Source organism: Cryptomeria japonica, chromosome 4 (genome assembly GCF_030272615.1).
Source record: "Cryptomeria japonica chromosome 4, Sugi_1.0, whole genome shotgun sequence".
Classification (NCBI taxonomy): Eukaryota; Viridiplantae; Streptophyta; class Pinopsida; order Cupressales; family Cupressaceae; genus Cryptomeria; species Cryptomeria japonica.
This window is the reverse complement of record NC_081408.1, coordinates 287,763,537-287,786,190: the sequence shown is the minus strand read 5'-3', so window position 1 is coordinate 287,786,190 and position 22,654 is coordinate 287,763,537. Positions and strand designations below refer to the sequence as shown.

General features: G+C 36.8%; 2 protein-coding genes, 1 non-coding gene and 1 pseudogene across 3 annotated transcripts; 1 reads left to right on the top strand and 3 right to left on the bottom strand.

The window, feature by feature from the left end:
• Nucleotides 1–2,350: 2,350 nt before the first annotated feature.
• On the bottom strand, nucleotides 2,351–3,243 carry LOC131071704 (acidic endochitinase-like). Its single transcript, XM_058007651.2, has one exon. The coding sequence runs from the start codon at nucleotides 3,236–3,238 to the stop codon at nucleotides 2,351–2,353; it is 888 nt and encodes a 295-aa protein (XP_057863634.2). The 5' UTR covers nucleotides 3,239–3,243.
• Nucleotides 3,244–7,214: 3,971 nt separating this feature from the next.
• TRNAI-AAU (transfer RNA isoleucine (anticodon AAU)) lies at nucleotides 7,215–7,286 on the top strand. The gene has a single exon. It is a non-coding gene; the product is annotated as a tRNA-Ile (tRNA).
• Nucleotides 7,287–9,025: 1,739 nt separating this feature from the next.
• On the bottom strand, nucleotides 9,026–16,278 carry LOC131071710 (acidic endochitinase-like). Its single transcript, XM_059219112.1, has 3 exons — nucleotides 16,258–16,278; nucleotides 9,952–10,515; nucleotides 9,026–9,440 (listed from the first exon to the last, which is right to left on the bottom strand). The coding sequence occupies exons 1-3, from the start codon at nucleotides 16,276–16,278 to the stop codon at nucleotides 9,153–9,155; spliced, it is 873 nt and encodes a 290-aa protein (XP_059075095.1). The 3' UTR covers nucleotides 9,026–9,152.
• A 3,994-nt stretch (nucleotides 16,279–20,272) lies between these two features.
• On the bottom strand, nucleotides 20,273–21,240 carry LOC131071712 (acidic endochitinase-like; annotated as a pseudogene).
• Between the last annotated feature and the right edge of the window lie 1,414 nt (nucleotides 21,241–22,654).

The following is a 22,654-nucleotide window of genomic DNA, read 5'->3' as shown; positions in this document are numbered from 1 at the left end:
CACAGATGAGTTATCCTTTAATTACCTTTCACATCCCTTCCATTATAGTCTTCATCTTTTAAATCCATCTATTCTTTTCTTTCAGAGAGATCATTATTTGTTTTTGTTACCATGTGTGTTCCATATGTCACCCCATCACTTGTATTTGATTTTGTTGGTACTTGTTGATCAATTCTTTGCTTGGTATTTCTTTTTCCATTATTTTTTTTGTTTTTGTCATATGCTACGCAAGATAAACCTTTAAATCATTAGAGTTTTCAAAGGAACCAAGTATGATACCAATTCATGAGCACAATATTAGACTAAGAGGAGAGGGTAAATCAATAGTATAGTATCTTTTACTATTTCAACTTAACAATCACAAATACATTAATTACACAATATCATTCACATGAGATGCAACAACTACACAACACAATTAGAACACATGATTTATGTGGAAACCCTTACAAGAGAAAACCATGACAAAACATTATTTATAATTCTTACAAAATTGATAGTAACTAAGCTACTTGGAGACACCAATACCCACAACTAAGCACCAACTAAGTAAGAGAAACCAATCTCTTTAATATTAGATACTAGCCTTTTCAATATGAGGCGCCAACCTCTAACTTAATAAAGTATCACCTTTAGTTTATTGCTTCTTCAATGGATGATGGATATTACAATCTCATTCATTTAGTCATTCTATGATTCCCTTCATTTACCAACACATAAATTCAATTTTATGATCACTCAAGCTTGCATATTCTCTTTGCATGCATATCCTTCATTAAGCTCTGACATAAAACACATACTCATTTCTCCACACCCAATCCCTTTGAGTATTGCTTATATATATTCTATTTGCTTCATTGTTCCACTCAAATCATGCATATTCTTCTCTTTCAAATTTATATCTTGAATAATATCATCTTCATCCACAAATCTTCTTATTCCTCTTTCAAAATTGGATATATATCCTTTGGATCTCTATAGACCTATGTTGGTGTATTGGTTTATTATTTACCATTCAACACTTCCTTCTAAAATTTGCATATACTTTCTTATAACATGTTCTGTCTTTCACAAATATGTTCTTAAATAAATGAATTACATATTCTTTCTTTCAAAACTCTACTTGTAACATTTTTAGACAAATGTTCTCCTGAAAATTATATTTGCTCAATATCTACTTAAATTGAAATGATACTCTATTTTAATTTTCAATTTTTTTCATACTACATTTTTTCTCCTTTTTTTATACCACAAAAATGAAGACACGCTACATAATGAATGCATTATTTCCAAAGGAGGAGTCCTTTAAATGCATGCCTCTATTACTGCTTGATTGTTGTCCTTATTAATTGCTACCTTTATTAAAATAAGCTCTACCTTTAATATATATGAATAGTTCCTCCTTTAGATTAATTATTGCCTTCAAACAAATGTACTATTAATATGCGTTCATGCTTCAACAATCAACAACTAATCCTTTAGATTACTTCTATGTGACTAATCTTTTTTATGTATTGGTAGTTTAAGTCAATCTTGTGGGTGCTTGATTTGAATATGATGAAGTTAATTATTTCATCAAATTTGCTACTATAATAGATTTGCAACTCCTTTATGCTCTTCAATTATTACTTCTAATAATCATTGTTGTGTTGCTACAATTTAACACATCCTATTGTTACATACTTGGTTGGCAAACATAGAATATATTAATATTTATTTATATATCATCTTTTTAGGTACCAAAGGAAAGTCTGCTAAGTAATATTCATAACCATGTCCCATATTTTGGACTGAAAAGTTTAAGTCCATGATTCTATATGAAGGATAGTCATTAAACCAAATCACCAAACTTCATCACGAAGACATCAAACATGTGGATGATTAATGACCTTCATACAATTTCATTCAAACCCATAATATGTTCTTCATACCTTTGACATCAATGATAATTAATGATTTCACCTTCAAAATGATATATAATTTTATAAAAACATTAGAAAAAAGAAAAAAAATAAAAAGAGTCGTCTGTGATTTGTTTATTGATTTTAAATAGTTTAGATGTTTGATTATATAGCTCTCATAATTTAGTAGGACAAAAAAAAAACCTTAATACTTTAGAAATAATCCAATCCACTATGAAAACTGAACTTTAAATTTTAATGGTAACGTACTTTTAATTTTACTACAGAAGACAAAATCTAATGCACCCAATTTTTCTTTTCAGCTCATTACGTGTAGGGAGCTCGTGGAAGCCATGAGCATTATTAAAACTCGAGTATTACCTATCTAAATACATCACACTCGAGTATTATTTAGCAAGACACACCATTACCTACGATCAAGTATGATATCAGACAGAACCTTTAATAGATGAGCTATATTGAGTCTGCTCGTCATAGAACTTGGACCACAGCATCACTCCCGCATACTTCGACGACTTCTTCAGCTGAGGCAGCACACTCGACTTCAGCGTAGCCGCGGGAACGAACCCACTACCTGCAGCGCTGCTGGACGCAGGAAGCCCAAGAAAGAAACTCGTCGTTTTGGGTATGGAATTTATCCACTGCTTCCACGAGCTAACCAAAGAAGCGCCTCCGTTTGCGTATTGGCAAGGGGGGTTATTGTAGAACTGAATCCAAACAAAGTCAAACAGCCCCGTCTGCAGGGCGTTTCCTACATAGGCGTCTGGAAAAGGGCACTGCGGGGCGGCGCTGAGGAACACCTTTTTGCCGCCGCGAGAGGAAAGCGCAGACACCGCTCTGGCGAGATCGTCCCAGTGCTCAGTCGTTGCTTCGATATCAAAGTCGATCCCGTCTAAAACAGCGTCGCCCAGAGGCCGTGACGAAGAACTCCCGCCAAGGAAATTGTTCCACAGATAGTTCGCTACGTTGTGTGCATCTTGAGCAGAGGCGATGGAATAGCTTCCAGCGCCTCCTCCCAAGGAGAGAAACACCTTTATGTTTCTCTGCTGGCATGATTGTCTTTCGGCGCTCAGCGATTTGCAGCCGCCGGAGGAAGGGTCGCAGTGGCCCGCCAGATTGAGCTGCGGTGTTTGGCCGCTTCCAAAGACGGGGAGAAATGCGAGAATGACGAATTTGAAATTACCGGTGGCGCAGGTTTGGGTAAGCGAGGCTTCGTTGCCATTTTGGCCCCAGTATATGGCTATGCTTCCTGCAGAAGCACTCCATACGATACAGGTGGCCAGAATAAGGGCAATTGCCGCATCTCTCAAATTCATCTCCATTGTACTTGAAATGAAATGAGCCATGCTTCAATCCCTACTCGGACTGGATATATATAGGTGTAGCCGAAAGGTTTCTAGAAGGCTTTGGAATCTATGGGTAGATAAATAGACGGATATAAATCTTTTTGACTGGAATGATAACATCAAGATGAGCCGCCTCATACTATTCAGTTTTGCAAGTTTTGCTCAAATGATGAGGACTTACAGCGTACTTTCACTGAAAAAGAAGTTGATAACTACTTACCAGAGTTATTCGCAGAGTTGGCTTTTACTGTTTGTATTTTATGTTCGTCAGTACGCCTGCGTAGGGCAATCAAATCAACAGAGGGTTGCCCCAAAACTTTTAAACATAAGTTGATGCGCACTAAGATAAATGAAGTCGCCATCGCCGTGTAGACTGGGCGTGATACGTCACCCATGGATCAATCGGGTTAGAGCCCTTCCTATCAAATTTATTTCATAATCTAGGTATTTGAAATGTTTTTCAAATTATGGGCACCCTTGAATGGAAGATTCGACCAATGGGAGTTATTTAAAAAAGGCTCACAATTTTTATTTTTATATTTCTCTGAGTTAATTAAAAAGGTTAATTTTTATTTTTATAATTGTGCAGTATATTTTTGTTAATGAAACAAAATGAAATTATTAGAATATTAAAATTTGTAAAGTTATTATTTTTATTCGATTTTGAATTTTATAAGGGTGTAGGTTTGATCCTATGACTATGAACTTGACCCTCAAAATTTTAAATTCAATTTTGGTCATCTCCTATCTCTTACTTTCTTCATAAGGCTAGCTTAACACAAGTTTACATGATTTGTTGATATGTGTTTATATTTAAATGGATTCAATTATATCCTTTTATCATCCTTAGATTGCTATCATTCATGTTTATTTAAAGAAACACTTTAGTTTTAAGCTCTAAAACAAATCTAGATTTGTACATTCATCCTTTAGATTGAATACATGGTTGAAATTTGTTGTCTTCTTTCTTTTACACCTATTTTAAGGGTGGACCTATGTAAACATATTCCCTTGCAACATAAAAAAAACCCTTCAAAATTATTTTTAAATATAGCTAGTTTTCTATATCAAAAAGAGTTAGGCAAACACAAATAGGCCACAAAATTATTTTTCTGGGTCCAAGAAATTTTACAAGTGTAAATCTAACTCTCAATCATAAACTTGACCCCATATAGATATTCCAAGGAAAGGTATAGATTAACGTATCACCATTTTTAATTAAGGCATCTTAAGTTCAATGTGCGAACAAGAAAATTATTAATCTTCCTTGAACATGGAGCTAAGTAAATTTTTTTATCACAATTAGTTTATGAACATTAGCATGTACTATTTCATAATATATTAGTTAATGGTATTAGTTTTTATTAATCTAAATTAATATGTTCGTATTTGCATGATTTTGATTAAATTAGCCTAGATTTAGCTCAAAGAAAGTTTATTTTCCTTTGGTTTTTGGAGAACTCATTCATACTTATAACCTTTACAGTTGGCATTAGGGCTATACATTTTCTAATTTTAATACATTATAAACCTTAGGGTTGACATGGGGGTTTTACATTTACTAATTTTAAGATAATGCAAATCTAATATTACTATGATTTGATCATATATCTTAAACTTTGTGGGGCCAAAAAGTGAACATTTTTTTATGATTCTTCAAAACATGCTCACATTCTTGAGAAAGCATAATGCATGCATGTTATAATGTGCATTCATTAAGGATTGTATGCATTATCATAAAACATGTACATATGTAATGCACATGCATTCTAATTAATAGCCATTCAAATATCACCCTTCGATTTTGAGAATATTTAAATTTACTAATTCTAATGATCTACCAAGCACATCTCTTACAAAAAGCATAAAAAATAAACAAATGTTAAGTACACTTTCCATCAAGTTCCTATATTTTAGTTTAAATTCCCCAAAAATAACATTACAAAGTAAAACTCTACCTTATCTTTCTAGTCATATTTTAAAATTTGAATATATTTAGGTCTTGATGTCTAATTAATCTTAGTATTGTAAAAAATTTTGTAAAAAAAATGCATGTATTATTTCATTTTATATACATTAATTTTTTATTTTTTATTTTTCATTCTTTTAATGCGGAATGCTTATTTTTTTGTTTTTTTTAGGATACATCCACTTTGGAAATTAATAAAAAATTATATATTGAAAAAAAAAATGAAAAAAGCCTTAATACTCTATCTTTGCTAACTTTCCACTCAATAGATTTATAAAATAATTCAGAAAACTCAAAAATGATTGGTAAGAAGGGTGGCATAGAGGGTTCATAGGAACATACATTACACTATATTATTCATTTTATTACTATATCTTTCAAGATATTAACATTTTATGTCATACTTTTCCTCGTGAATGATTGAAATTCTCTAACCAACTCTGTCTTTTTGGTTTTAAAAACCTTTCTGAAATGATTTTCCTCATTTTTATTAACCATTATTATCTAAATTCTCTTTTCTCTTTATAGGTACCTGGTTGTTTGCATGAACAAACATCAAGTCACACAATAACATGAAAGATGCTCTAGTGCCACTTAAATGTCCCCTTTTCAAAGATAAATAGAAATAATAAATTTGTAATATAAACAACAACATCTATTGAAAATGCCCTTTTCTTTTTGTAAATATTAAAACATTATTCTCACACTTCTATGTGATTGTTAGAGAAAACAAAACCATGTGATCTATTCTTCACATGCCTAAAGGAACATTGTCTCTAATGGTAATGATACAAATAGTTTGATTTGATAATTGTCCTAAGTGTTTCGATGTACAAACTACCTTCTTCACATGCTATGTTAGCATACACATGGCTGTGAAATTGCCAAGCAAATTGTTTCCTAATTCCACACCTTATCAACAACTTTGACATTGAAATATTTATTTCTTCATATTAATATTGGCTCCTCTTCTCATATTGAGAAAAACAATGTTTCAACTTAACAACAACATAATATCATTCATGCCTTTATCAACACATCCTCGTGCCCAATATTATTTAAATGGCCAACAAAATACTCTACAAAGGTAATTCTTATATGAAGATTTCAATACTTAGTAACAACAATATTTAACTACTCCGATGCAAAGTCAAAATAGTGGTAAGATATGCAAGATTACATAATTTCACAAGAAAATTAAATTGATAAATTGATTCATTTTTTATTGGGATTGGGATTCTTCATATTGATATTACATTTCAATACAATGACTTTTAAAAGTTTTATTTTACCTATGAAAATTGCCTACAAAAATATAACTTCTCGACTAACCTAACTAATTAATTTATTTATTAATATAAATTATAATAATAGATGTAATGTCCAACACTTTGAAATTCCTTAGAGTTTATTTTTAGCATTTGGATCATTGACTGATATTTCTTGGTGGCTTATTGCTCATTTTTCTAATTGTTTCATCATATTTCTTTGGTGATCTCTCCAACTCTCATTGATGCTAAAGATAAAGATAGGGACACTAATCAAAGATGGAATGTTCTTGACATCACTTTGGTCCTCAGTGATGTGTGAGACAAGTTTAATGTCTGAGACCCTCAGCCTCCTCTAGCTACTATTGCTCTCATTACTTAGTAACTTTGTTCTCTTTCTTCATGCTTTGTTTCATGTTTAAAACTCCATTTGACTCTTAGAATGTGATCATGTATCTGTTGATGTTCGAAATAAGACACACCCGAACTGACGATGGACTAGTCCAAGAGGGGCCAATAGCTCAATGGTAGAGCACTCCAGCAGCGTATGGAAGGTCCTAGATTCGAGTCCTAACTGGTCCATGTCTCAACATGGTATTAGAGCCAGGTCTAGGTTAGGAGCCCCAAGCACACGGGAGGTGTGGCTTAAGGGGGGGTGTTGGTGTTGGAAATAAGCCACACCCGGACCGATGATGGACTAGTCCAAGAGGGGCCAGTAGCTCAGTGGTAGAGCACTCCAGCAATGTATGGAATGTCCTAGGTTCGAGTCCTAGCTGGTCCATGTCTCAACATGGTATCAGAGCTAGGTTCAGGCTAGGAGCCCCAAGCACACGAGAGGTGTGGCTTAAGGGGGGGTGTTGGTGTTGGAAATAAGCCACACCTGGACCGACGATGGACTGGTCCAAGAGAGGCCAATATCTCAATGGTAGAGCACTCCAACAGCATGTGGAAGGTCCTAGGTTCGAGTCCTAGCTGGTCCATGTCTCAATAGCATCCACGCATCTTTTTTCTAATAATTAATAGAATGTTGACACTTATTCATAAAAAAAATTTAAAATCCCCTTAGACAAAAACTTGAAAAAAAATTTCATATAGAGGAATAACCACGCCAACCAACCAACCTGTCAAAATCAACAACCACTACTTCCCATTATTCCTCATTAAAGTGAGCTGCAAAATTTTCTTTACGGCCGACCCCAAATGAATTATGGGGCATAACATGGAGTAGGGTATCTTTTAATAATAGTCTTCTTCTCATTCTCTTTGGCCAGTAGAAGGCTTTTTTAATCTCTTTAAGATGAATTGTGATTAATGATTTGAATTAACACATTACGCACGTTGTGAACTTCAAAATAACTTTCACTATACAAACACTAAATTTATTACCTTCTACTTTATGTCTTTATTGCCTTCTAAGTTTATTGTCTTTCATTTTTACTAAAAGCAATAAGTACTCCCATAGCCAAGCAGCAAAATGGAAATTGTTGGGAAACCAAGCCAACAAGAGAACATAAGAACTGAAGAGCATTATTTAAAACCCCAAAATTATCTACTTGCAGTCTAATACAGGAGGCTCTAGCATATTTTAAGGGCACTTCCTGCAGCTCTGAAATTAACAATATTCATCTCCATTATAAGGTTCCAGAAACAAGCCTATATTTTTCACAAAAGCTATTTCTAAGGTTCCAAATACAAGCCTATATTTTTCAAATTTTAAAAATCAAATTTGGTTGATTGGATTTTCCTTCTCTAAGCTAACTAAACACACATTTTATGAACTTTGATGCATTCAAAGATATTTTGATGCATTCATTAATCATTGATTTATCACCTTCTAATTTTTTTCTTTAATGCCTTTTAATTTTATTATCGTTATTTTAATCTATTTTACCAAAAACGAGAAACATGAAACGTAACGGCAAGGTAAGCTACGAAAAACATAATTTGAAAAGGTTGCATATAAGAAATGTGTGTATATATATGTGTAAAATAAATTTTAATTTTATTATAATAATATAATTAATTTTTAAAATATTAAATAATTTTTCTTTCAAATTAAATGACAATCAATTTAAATTTAATAATAACTACTCAATTATTTTATATATAGAAAGATCAATAATATTTAAAAGTTATATAAATAAACTGTTTTTTTATGCAGAAAATACAAATTAATACCTGACAACAACCTAATTCCAAGTTAAAGTAAGATTGGAAAAAAAAATTGTAATAAAGTGACAACTGCAAGATTTCATAAGATTCCCTAACTGCAAAAACTTTATCCCACCTTACTGTTAGAAATAGTAAAAAACTGAAGAAAACATCCTAAAATTGGCAGAACTTAAAGTTATTTTTAACAAAAATAAAATAAAATTTGAAAGCTTGACTGCAACGGAAGTAATGTTCAGCAGACTTAGAAACGGCCGTTCTGAAATGGAGCCGCCGTCACGTTTCTGGCATATATATCCAAGCAGCCAAACATAAATTGCTACGAAAACGAAGCCAACAAGAGAACATAAGTAGCAAAGAGCATTATTTAAACTCGAGTATTCTCTACTTACAGTCCAATACAGGAGGGTTGAGTATTATTTAACATGATATATACTATACTATACGCCTGTAGCTCAAGTGACGAACATCTCTCATCTCAGACAGAATCTTTAATAGATGAGCTGTATTGAGTTTGCTCGTCATAGAACTTGAACCACAGCATTACTCCCGCATATTTGGACGACTTCTTGATCTGAGGCAGCACGTTCGTCTTCAGCGTAGCGGGGGCAATGAACCCACTACTTGCACCGACGCTGGAAGCCGGAACTCCCAAAAAGAAACTCGTAGTTTTTGGTATGGAAGTGGTCCACTTGTTCCACGAGCTCACCAGATTGGAAGCGTCTCCCTTGCCGTATTCGCAAGGGGGATTGTTGTAAAACTGAATTCAAACGTAGTCAAAAAGCCCCGTCTGCAGGGCATTTCCCATAGAGGCATCGGGATAAGGGCACTGCCGAGCAGCGCTGAGAAACACCTTTTTTCCGCCGCTTTGGCCGGGTAGGGAGCTCGTGGAAGCCATGAGCATTATTAAAACTTGAGTACTACCCATCTAAATACATCAGGCTCGAGTATTATTTAACAAGACACACCATTCACCTACGATCATCTCTGATATCAGACAGAACCTTTAATAGATGAGCTATATTGAGTCTGCTCGTCATAGAACTTGGACCACAACATTACTCCCGCATATTTCGATGACTTCTTCAGCTGAGGCAACACATTTGACTTCAGCGTAGAGCCGGGAACAAATCCACTACCTGCAGCGCTGCTGGACGCAGGAAGCCCCAGAAAGAAACTGGTCGTTTTGGGTATGGAACTTATCCACTGCTTCCACGAGCTAACCAGAGAATCGCCTCCGTTGGCGTACTGGCAAGGGGGTTATTGTAGAACTGAATCCAAACAAAGTCAAAAATCCCAGTCTGCAGAGCCTTTCCCACATAGGCGTCGGGAAAAGGACATTGCGGAGCAGTGCTGAGGAACACCTTTTTGCCGCCGTGAGAGGAAAGCGCAGACACCGCTCTGGCGAGATCGTTCCAGTGCTTAGTCGTTGCCTCGATGTCGAAGTCGATCCTCTCTAAAACGACGTCGCCTAGAGGCCGCGACGAAGAACTCCCACCCAGGAAATTGTTCCACAGATAGTTCGCAACGTTCTGTGCATCTTGAGCAGAGGCGATGGAATAGCTTCCAGCGCCTCCTCCCAAGGACAGAAACACCTTTATGTTTCTCTGTTGGCATGATTTTATTTCGGCGCTCAGTGATTTGCAGCCGCCGGAGGAAGGGTCGCAGTGGCCCGCTAGATTTAGCTGCGATGTTTGGCCATTTCCAAAGACGGGGAGAAATGCGAGAATGACGTATTTGAAGTTACCGGTGGCGCAGGTTTGGGTAAGAGAAGCTTCGTTGCCATTCTGCAGAAGCACTCCATATGATACAGGTGGCCAGAATAAGGGCAATTGCCGCAGCTCTCAAATTCATCTCCATTCTACTTGAAATGAAATGAGCCATGCTTCAATCCCTACTTGTAGTGCATATATATAGGTGTAGCTGAAAGGCTTCTGGAAGGCTTTGGAATCTATGGGTAGGTAAATAAATGGATATAAGTCTTTTGGACTGGAATGTTAGTGTGATAAAATCAAGAGCGGTACGAAAAATTCGTGGCGGAAACGTGGTTTCCCACTACAATTCAAAGGAGATAGTTCTTGTTTTCGTTTAAAATTATTCGGTTTTGGAAGACTTTCCTCAAATGATGAGGGCTTATAGCGTACTTTCAGTGAAAAATAAGTTGATACGACTTGCCAAAATTATTCGCTGGGTTGGATTTTATTGTTTGTATTTTATGTTCGTGTCAGTACGCCTGCATAAGGTAATCAATTAAAGAGAGACTTGCATCTGGAACATATCTGGAACACATATGGGTCGGTCACAAAATATTACATTCTCCAAGACAAGAAAATGAAATTTGTAAAATAGGTCGAACTCAAAATGTGAAGGTATCCTCCACCAAAGACAATAATGAAGTGTGGACTACCAAGGAAGGTCGGTCAGGCACTCAGGTACATCGAGTGAAGTGCCAATTAGATCCACAAACCCAAAAATCGCTCCGAAAAAAAAAGAAATCTCTAACTAGTCGTTAAGCTCAAAACTATGTTTTGACAGTTTTGATAGTTTTGAAATCTCTACATTGGAGTTTGTGCAAGGTTCTGATAGTGTGCTTTGGTAGTATTATGTTTTACACCTAACCTATAATATTTCAATCTATACAATGGCATGTGGATCTCTAGGTTATGGCTATGTGCAAGATCATGGTGTGCTAAAACAGGCTCTTAAGTGGCAATGAAATTTCAGAAAATCAGAGTTATGCAACTTGACATGAAAATCTGAATAAGTCGTGAACATTATTTTTAAAATATGTAATCAGTCTATCAATCAAGACTATTGTCAGAATTCAATTAGAAAATAAATAATAATTATTTATTAAAGTCGAAATAAGACAAGCCTTATATTTTTGGAAAGCTGAGAACATCCTTAAAAAACCCTTTTTTTTTTAAAATCATTTTTGCTACAAAAAAATGTCGTCAACCACTAGTGTAAAGTCTAAAAAATCAAGGAATACTGAAAAACACGTTTTTCAATTGACATTCCAGGCTTGTCACTTCCAAGCCAAATCCCAAAGCATTCATGAGCCAAAATTTGAAATTTGAAAATTGTACAACAAAAATCGGATATCCAAATAACCGATTATATCGGATATCCGATTTTAATAAAGTAAATTCACTAACTCAATTTGCACATAATTAATCTACTGTTTATTAACATATTAATATATTAATTTATAAATAAATTAGTATATGATATTAGAGAGAGAGAGAGATGGGGAGGGGGAAGAGAGAGAGATAGAGAGAGATTAGGGGAGAGAGTTAGAGAGAGAGAGGGGGAGGGAGGGTCGAGGAAGGAAGGGAGGGAGAGAGAGAGAGAGAGAGAGAGAGAGAGAGATTAGGGGAGAGAGACATGGGGATATATATATATATATATATATAGAGAGAGAGAGAGAGAGAGAGATGGGAAGGGTGAAGGGAGAGAGAGATGGGGAGAAGGAAGGGAGAGAGAGATAGAGAGAGATAGAGAGATATGACCCTTTACAACTCTATATGGTGTCGTTATGGGTCATATGACCCCTTATGACACCATATGGTGTCGTTAGGGGTCCTATGGTGTCCTGAGGGGTCATATTGTGCCCTACGACCCCTTAGGACACCATACGACCCCTTATGACACCATATTGGGTCGTTATGGGTCTTATGGTGTCCTAAGGGGTCATATTGTGTCCTACGACCCCTTAGGACACTATATGACACATTAAGACACCAAATTGTGTCGTTATGGGTCATATTGTGTCCTAAGGGGTCATGGGACACCACATGACCCCTAAGGACAACATACTACCCCTTATGACACCATATTGGGTCGTTATGGGTCCTATGGTGTCCTAAGGGGTCATATTGTGTCCTACGACCCCTTAGGACACCATATGACCCCTTAAGACATCAAATTATGTCGTTATGAGTCATATAGTGTCCTAAGGGGTCATGGGACACCATATGACCCCTAAGGACAACATACGACCCCTTATGATACCATATGGTGTCATTAGGGGTCATATGGTGTCCTAAGGGGTCATATTGTGTCCTACAACCCCTTAGGACACCATATGACCCCTTAAAGCACCAAATTGTGTTGTTATGGGTCATATTGTGTCCTAAGGGGTCATGGGACACCATATGACCCCTAAGGACAACATATGACCCCTTATGACACCATATTGGGTCGTTATGGGTCCTATAGTGTGCTAAGGGGTCATATTGTGTCCTACTACCTCTTAGGACACCATATGACCCCTTAAGACACCATATTGGGGTCGTTATGAGTCCTATGGTGTCCTAAGGGGTCATATTGTGTCCTACGACCCCTTAGGACACCATATGACCCCTCAAGACACCAAATTATGTCATTATGGGTCATATTGTGTCCTAAGGGGTCATGGCACACCATATGACCCCTAAGGACAACATACGACCCCTTAGGACACCATATGACCCCTTAAGATACCAAATTGTGTCATTATGGGTCATATGGTGTCCTAAGGGGTCATGGGACACCATATGACCCCTAAGGACAACATACGACCCCTTATAACACCATATGGTGTCGTTAGGGGTCATATGGTGTCCTAAGGGGTCACATTGTGTCCTACGACCCCTTAGGACACCATATGACCCCTTAAGACACCAAATTGTGTCGTTATGGGTCATATTGTGTCCTAAGGGATCATGTGACACTATATGACCCCTAAGGACAACATACGACCCCTTGTGACACCATATGGTATCATTAGGGGTCATATGGTGTCCTAAGGGGTCGTAGGACACAATGTGACCCCTTAGGACACCATATGAACCCTTAAGACACCATATTGGGTCGTTATGGGTCCTATGGTGTCCTAAGGGGTCATATTGTGTCCTACAACCCCTTAGGACACCATATAACCCCTTAAGACACCAAATTGTGTCATTATGGGTCATATTGTGTCCTAAGGGGTCATGGGACGTCATATGACCCGTATGGACAATATACGACCCCTTATGACACCATATTCGGTCGTTATGGGTCCTATGGTGTTCTAAGGGGTCATATTATGTCCTATGACCCCTTAGGACACCATATGACCCCTTAAGACACCATATTGGGTTGTTATAGGTCATATGGTGTCCTAAGAGGTCATGGGACACCATATGACCCCTAAGGACAACAGATGACCCCTTATGACACCATATAGTGTTGTTAGGGGTCATATGGTGTCCTAAGGGGTAGTACAACATTGTAATGTTCCCTTTATTAAATGCCCCAATATTTTACCCTAAATCACAAATCCTAGTTGAGCCCTGTACTTGATCTACTCCTCTTCAATTATCTTCTTTGATCCAATTATCTTTCTAATCGAAAAGTCTAAAAAAAGTCTGCTCATAAATATAAGACAAATATTCTCATGAGTTTTAAAGAGACCTTCTCTTAGATTCGGAACACAATATTCAAGGTTATACTAAACAAAGTTGTTCTTAAATTGTGAAACTAATCTTCATAACTTTTCTCAGAAAGTCTACTCTTGAGGTAGGAAACACAAATTTAATTCCTTGCCTAATTTCGTCAAATTGATTCTTATTTAGATCTTCCAAATCACACCCCTTCACCGAAAAGTGCACCTCTTTATGTCAGTTGGCCAAGTAAGAGGTAATTTTTTAAAATTTAATTTCCCTCTAAAATTGGGTGCTTATCCCCATGAGGTCAACCCAACTAAAGGTTTGTATCTATTTTTTATTTTTTTTACAAGAGGGGAGTGGGAGAGATCGGGGGAGGGGTGACCACACTAATAAAAGTATTGTTTATTTATTTTTTTATTTTTATATAATCGGCCCTAACCCTTTTTTAGCCTAGGTCAACTTCTATTAGAATTTTGAACCTTGATCTTTGAAATTTCTATTATATATATTTTCATTGCTTAGGGTTGCAATCAATTTCTATTTTGGCAGAAAACTGATAACTTACACCCTTCCCAAAATTTGTTGTCCTCAAGAAATGTCAATTTTATCCAAATCATAGCCCTTGGAGACTTGTCATCCATAATTCCTTCATGGGATGTGATTAGCTTCTATTGTGCAACTTTGATAATAACTCAACTTACAATTTTGAATTGAGATATGTTTTGTCTTTACTCCCAAGTGGGGTATCTTAATAATTCGCAACAATGTGATATTAAGATGAGGATGAGAAGTATGACACACAATCTATGACCTTAAATTTGATATTATTTCTAAATAAATTTATATCTTTTGGTTCACTTTTGTTATTCTTAAAAATAGAAATCTCATGATGATAGAAATATGCTTATAATAATCATAGATATTAATGGAGCATATAAGCTGGAAACACATTAGAGCATACACATGGATAAATGTAAACACTAAGCATACACACAAAGGCATATATTATTAGATTCCTTCTTATTGACTAGAATGTATCCATAGATTTACCCTAGTACTCTGACACATTAGGATTTGGAATCAACTTGTTCATGTAAGAAAATAATGATTCCCACAATAACAAGATAAAGTGAACTTAATTTATCATTAGCGGCTTAAGAAATAATGAGAAATTACCAAATAAACAAATTATGATAACATGATGAAGTTAGCTAATTATCTTATAATCGATCATTGATTTGTTCAAGAGGAGACTTGAAAGGGTGCTGGTAAACTACCCAACCCAATGAAGCCCAATAGAACACAACATCCAAGTCATTTGAATTTGCATCACATACCACAAGCAATAGGAACATCTAACTATGACCAATTCCATCTCTTAGGGTATTATAACTTTCTTCTTATCCCACAAGCAGTAGGAACATCTATCTATGCCCACTTCTATTCACTAGGGTAATATAGCTTGCTTCTTATCCCACAAGCGACATGAACATCCAACTATAACTAGTTCAATCTCTTGGGGTAATCTAACTTGCCTCTTATTACACAAGAAGTAGGAACATCCAACTATGACCAATTCCATTCACTAGGGTAATCTAACTTGATTCTCATCTCACAAGCAAAATGAATCTCTAACAATGACTAGTTCCATCCACTAGGGTAAAATAAATTGTTTCTTATACCACAAGTCATAGGAATGTAAAACTATGGCTAGTTCCATCCCTTGGGGTAATCTAATTTGCTTCTTTTCACCACAATTTACAAATGGCGGAAATATCCAACTATGACTAGTTTCATCCCTTGAGGTAATCTAAATTTTGCTTCTTATCCCCACCAGTGGTAGGAATGTCCAACTATGACCAATTCTAACCCTTAAAGTAATGTAAATTGCTTTTAATCACATAAGCAACATGAACATCCAGTTATGACCAGGATAATCTAGCTTGCTTCTTATCCCACAAGTGATAGGAATAGATCCAACTATGACCAATTTCATCCCTTTGGGAAATCTAACTTGCTCCTTATACCCACAAGCAACAAGAACATTCAACTATGACTAGTTCCATCCATTCGAGTAAACTAACTTTCTTCTTATCCCCACAAGGGGTAGGAACGCCAAACTATGACCAATTTTATCCCTTGGGGTAATCTAACTTGGTTCAATATTACGGGCTTAGCTTTTGTTCCCATATTTATACCCTACTTCCCATCTTTCTTTACATTTGAAACATAAATTTTTTTGGTTAAGGTCCTTTAGATGATAGACGTGTTTGTGCCTCCATCATCTTTGCATTTGTAGCATACCGTTTTCTCTTTATTCCTGTCATGCTTACAAATATGCCTAGGCCCCCATTTTTTCTTGCATTAGAAGCATAATTTTTCCCTTAATTTTTCACAATCATCCCTAGAAATAAAGCTCTCTTATGCCCTTTCTTAATATAGAACTTTTTGTCTTTTTGTCTTTTTGTCTTTTGCATTTAGAGTATTTGTTTTCCCTTGCTTGGGAAACATCAAGTTGGGTGGCTTTGTGTATAAATCCTCCCACAGTGAACCAGAGAAAGATCTTGGAGGTGAAGATTTGGCTACTGGAGACAACAAAACCACTTGTCCTAGTTCTAGAACCAGAAGCAGGAGCAACAACAAGGGTACCTCTAGACTCATTATGGAGGAACTAGAGGAAATCAACAAGATTTCCATCTAGAAGAACAAGCAGCTGGTGCACTCTCTTAATTGAGTGTTTTTCTTTTGTTTTATCTTGTTGTCTATGTCTCTTTTGCTTTCGTGACTGTTCTGGGGTGCTCCCCTATTTTACTGTTGGTTTATGTTTGTTTGACTGATGGCTGGTTTTTGTAAAACTTTTGGTTTCGGGTCCATGTAAAATCCATTTATCTTTATCAAAAACATCAAGTTGGGTGGCTTTTAGGATTGCTTCTTGGAGTGTGGTAGGTTCAAAGGCGCTTACTAGGCCATGAACTGTATCTGTTAATCCCTCTATAAATAGGTAGTTGATCCTTTCCTTAGATATTCCGGTAACCATTATGGTTAGTCCTGGAACTTTGTAACATGTTCTCCAAGGGTTCCTTCTTGCCTTATTCTTGTTAATTCTTTTAAGTATCTTTGGGGGTGGTTTTGGTCAAACCTCTCAATGAGTTTTTTTCTTGAAGGCATCATAGGGACCTTTATGCTTGATGATTTTATGTGATTAAGCCATGGTTCCAACAATCATGAGAGACCCCTTCTATATGCAATATTGTAAATTTAATGGAATATTTCTCTAACATGGGGCTAAGGGTCAAGTAGGTTTCCCATTTTTGAATCCATTCATGGGCCATGATTTTTACCGACCCATTAAAGGTAGGGATGGTTAACTTTCCTATTTTGTGTTGTAAATATTGATCAACTTGAATCCTCTCATTTTTATGCTTCCTTCTTATCTTGACCTTATAATATACTGTGAATGGGATTCTTTTCCTGACTTTAAGGTCAAGCCTTGTATGCTTTGGCAAATTAATTCATATTGAGACTGGGTGTCCTAATCCCCTCCATTCCCCTTGACGATGTTTGCTTAGTTCAAAAGGAAGCCCAAGTAGTTCTTGGGGTTGAATAAAAGTTGGTTATGTTGTCACTTTGAATTTCCTAAGAGTGGCGTAGACTCTCATTCCTTTGGTTGGGTCCAAGAATACATATGGTGGCGTTTATGTTTTGCATGCCTTGGGTTATTTGCTTGATGAAGGTCCTAAATTCTTGTTCTATTGGTTAACTCCTTGAGTTGTCTTTGCTTCTTGCAATTTTCTTCTTTTCCCTATCTAGAGTCCTTAGATCCCTTTGACTAAAATGCATTAACAGTTGTTCATCACTTAGGTTGGCAATAATGTTTCTCCGATAAAACTTATAGTGTCCCCTTATTAAATGCCCTATTTTATACCTTAGATCATAAACCTTGGTTGAGACCCTACAACCAATATTCTCCACTTTGATTATCTCCTATGATTTGATTCTCTTTTTGCTCATAAAATTTGCAACAATTTGCTCATAAAACTAGACAAATATGCTTGAATGAATTTAGAAGATATTTTATGTTAGATTCTAAACACAATCTTTAAGGTCCTACTTCAAAGCTGCTCTTAAATTCAGAAAGTGATCTTTAGAATTCAACTCACTAATTTTTCTCTTGAGATAGGAAAGATAAATTCAATTTCTTGGCTCAATTCCTCAAACAGATTCTTATTTATATCTTCGAAAGCACACCATTTCACCAAAAAGTGCACCTCTTTATGCAAGTTGGTCAAGTAAGAGGTAATTTTATTTAAATTAAAACTTTCTCCCAAATCAGGTGCATATCCCCATGAGGTTGGCCCAACTAAAGTTTTTATTCTGATTTTTATTTGTTTCACAAAAGTGGACGCCCAACCAAGAGGGGATCGGTCATATTGATAAAAGTATTATTATTTGTTTGTTTGTTTTTTAATAATCAGTTTTAACCTTTGTTTAACCTAGGTGGACTTCTACTATAAATTTTAACCTTGATTTGTTAAATTGCTATTATATAGTTGTAATTTTCAGTGCTTAGGATTGTAATATGTTTCTATTTTGAGAGAGGCATGAAACTCATATTTAATGAAATTTAGGATGGAAGGTGGAGAGGTACTAATGCATTCCAAGTATTAATTCCTATAATTGAGCACTTATTTGATATTTTATAGAGCTGGCAATTTGATTTTAAAAAAAAAAAAACTTTCTAACTCTTAACAGTTATCTTCTTAAGTATGTGTTGCTCCCGACTATACCACTGTTACGCGATCGTAAAGATCCATTATGTTTACGTTAACCTAGTCTTACTCCATGATCTGATTAGGATCTATGACAATTACAGACAAATGCTTAACAATATTACACAAGTTAATTCAAAGCTTTAATCTGAGCGAATTAACATAATAATGCTTAAATGAACAAAGCATAATAAAGGTAATGAACTGAAAGAAAGAGAGTAGAAAGATAGAAGACAACACACAATTGATAACGGAGTTCGTCCGCGGGTCGGACTACGTCTCCGGGTCCTGCTCTAATAGGGGGACCGATCCGATTAGCTCCAAAATCAATTACAAGTGTTACAAGATATTCCCTTCAAGTGCAATGGCAACATTATTCTCCAATGTGCAGGAATAATGAACAAATTTTCAAGCTCATAATCTCCTTCTCATCACCTGGTTGATTTTCAAAGGCCTAATACCCCCTTTTATACATAAAATTAGCCATAATTAGGCTAAAACCACCAAAACCAAAAAATAATCCCCCTTGGGAAAATAATCCCATAGATATCCTCTTTCCATTTTATGGTTTGGATTTTACTCCATTATTAGGGGTTTGCTTTTTAATAAATAACCTTATTTAAATAAAGTTATGCGAAATATGTTTGGATAAGTAGAATATCCTCCAAAAATATCCCATGCGCTATTAATAGCGTAGTGGTCATCCTTGATTTTAGGTGACCGCTGGTTGGGAGTTCAACTCCCATTGGCTCTTCTTTAAATCGCATTAAGCAGTTTCTTCTTTAAATAACACAAAGCGCTAAATTTAGTTAAGCGCCATTTTCGTGGTCGGAGAGGTGTAGTTGGTTACATGGGGTTATCGGTTCAAAACCCACAAATAGTTTTAAACGCCTGAACAGTACGATGACATCGTGTTGACGTCATCAAATCATACTTTCCCCCAAATTTCAAATTGTCATAACTTTTCCATACAGACTCCGTTTTTGATAAAATGAACACCCTTGGAAAGCTCTTGACAAGCTCTTTAATTTGAAACCCATTGTTGATCACTTTTGGGATGATTATTTTTGACCTTTTGAGAGCCTCTATACTTGGTTTGACCAAGCTTTGACCGATCATAACTCGAACGTATGGACTCCTTTTTTGTCCATTCAAGTGGCATTGGATTTAGGATCTCAAGAACTTTACCATGATGCTGATTTTTGGAGCTTTGGAGATACTTCAATTTTTGGTGAAAATATCCCCCGGATCACTCCAGAGGACAAAATTAAATGCACACAATATTTTACCTGAGCTTCGATTTCAGTTATGAAAACCTCTATTTACAAGCGGGGGATTCATGGAAACACGAGTTCAACTTCAGTAGATTCGAGTATTATTATTTATTACTAAATATAGTTAATAACTCAGGTAACCATCATCTCTGATCTCAGACAGAAGCTTTAAGAGAAGAGCTGTATTGAGTCTACTCGTCATAGAACTTTGACCACAGCATCACTCCCGCATATTTAGATGACTTCTGGATCTGAGGCAGCACACTCGACTTCAGCGTAGCGGCGGGAATGAACCCACTTCCTACATCGCTGCTGGAAGCGGGAAGTCCCAGAAAGAAACTCGTGGTTTTGGGTACGGAAATTGTCCACTTGTTCCATGAGCTCACCAGATTAGAAGCGTCTCTGTTGGCGTATTGGCAAGGGGGGTTGTTGTAGAACTGAATCCAAACGTAGTCAAATAGCTCCATCCGCAGGGCACTTCCTAGATAGGCGTCGGGATAAGGGCACTGCGGAGCGGCGCTTAGGAACACCTTTTTGCTTCCTCGAGAGGAAAGAGCAGACACCGCTCTAGCCAGATCGTCCCAGTGCTCAGTCATTGCCTCGATGTCGAAGTCGATTCCGTCTAAGACAGCGTCACCTAGAGGCCATGACGAAGAACTCCCGCTCAGGAAATTGTTCCACTGATAGTTCGCCACGTTCTGTGCATCTTGAGCAGAGGCGATGGAATAGCTTCCAGCGCCTCCTCCCATGGACAGAAACACCTTTATGTTTCTCTGCTGGCATTACTTTATTTCAGTGCTCAGCGATTTGCAGCCGCCAGAAGAAGGGTCTCAGTGGCCCGCCAGATTGAGCTGCGGTGTGCAGCCATTTTCGAAGACAGGGAGAAATGCGAGAATGACGTATTTGAAGTTACCCGTGGCGCAAGTTTGCGTAAGAGAGGCTTCGTTGCCATTTTGGCCGCAGTATATGGCTACGCTTCCCGCTGCAGAGGCCCTCCACACGATACAAGCGGCCAGAATAAGGACAATCGCCAAAGGCCTCGAATTAAACTTATTCATCTCCGTGGACGCTTGAAATGTGTTGAGCAATGCTTCAACCCCTACCCACATTATATGTATATATACAATATAAGTTGTTTGTGAGAGTGTTTGAATTCTTGGGATGGATATTAATGGCTTATCTAGCCTAAGCCGCCTCTATCCACTAAAACAAAGAAAACCACTGAGAAGGTGGGCATCGTGCTGGCGCACTTACGAAGTTTTCCAGAACATCCAATGGAATTACAGATTGTTTAGGCAAAAATATTTGATGTCTGTATCAAATGCACGAGAACCTGAACCTTAAACAAATCAATGATGGCTTAAATCAAGATAGCAAAATAAGGCGATGGGCACATAGGACAGACGTGAGTAATATTCCATTTATAGATTAAAAAGCAAATACTAAGATTATCTTGGATTATAAAGGGATTTCAATTGTACTCATTAATTTGAGTTAGGGGAATTTGGGTCATCTGAAATTTAATCATACCACTTTTTATTATTTATTTCTTTTTCTCGGTAAACCACTTGAGCGGGGAAGTTTGTATTGATCTAAAAACATAATTACATCGTTTTAACAGAGATAATAGTATGTGCTATCCTGCTGTCAAAAAACAGAGAGGGACAAACTCAAGCTCTACCAATCAGTTACATTAACAAGAACATACATACAAAATATCTACTTTCCTTCTTCGGGCAAGCCTGAGTAACTAGGACAATCTGGGCCTGGCTTAACCGGCACACTCGAAGCATTGACTGCGTAGGTGGCCGGGCCCACTGTTAACCTTTGACGTGACATTTCCGTTCATTGCGTTCCCGTCTTCCGCTTTTTTTCCCAACCTCCATTCCCTCCTGTCCGTCCCGTTCTCACCGTTAACATTTGAATTTGAATACCATTCCCGCGTAGCAGTTTGAAACTTGAAAGCGTTTGAAGGCATAAAACACAGCGGGCGCTACCATCTGTCTCGCCGCTGTCACGGAAGTATTTTTTTTTGGCCAGTTGCAAAGATTTCCATCCCTGCTAGAGAGCTTCCGAGGTATTTTCAGGGCCTTATGCAAATGATTTTTGCAGAAAACAGAACGCATGGGTATGCTCATGATGCAGTTTTTGTTATAAACAGGTTTCCATCCCAATCAATATTTTCCAGCGTACTCCCTGCGTCTGCCAAAATGGGAGTTTTGGAATAGGGTATGGACATCCATCAAAGCATAAACGAAGTGCAATTAGTCTCAGATATTATAGCTGGAAATACTCTACTAGACATGTATGCAAAATGTGGAAGCAAAGACAGGACACATGAACTGTTTGAGCAGATGCCTCAAAGAAATGTGGTATCATGGAACGCTATGATTGCAAGATATGCTCAAAATGCATTTGTTAAGTTCAGAAACTTTCAACCAAATTTGATCGTTTGGTGTTAACTCAGACTCCATAACCTTTTCCAGGATCCTCCCAGCCTGTGCGAAATGGGAGCTTTAGAAC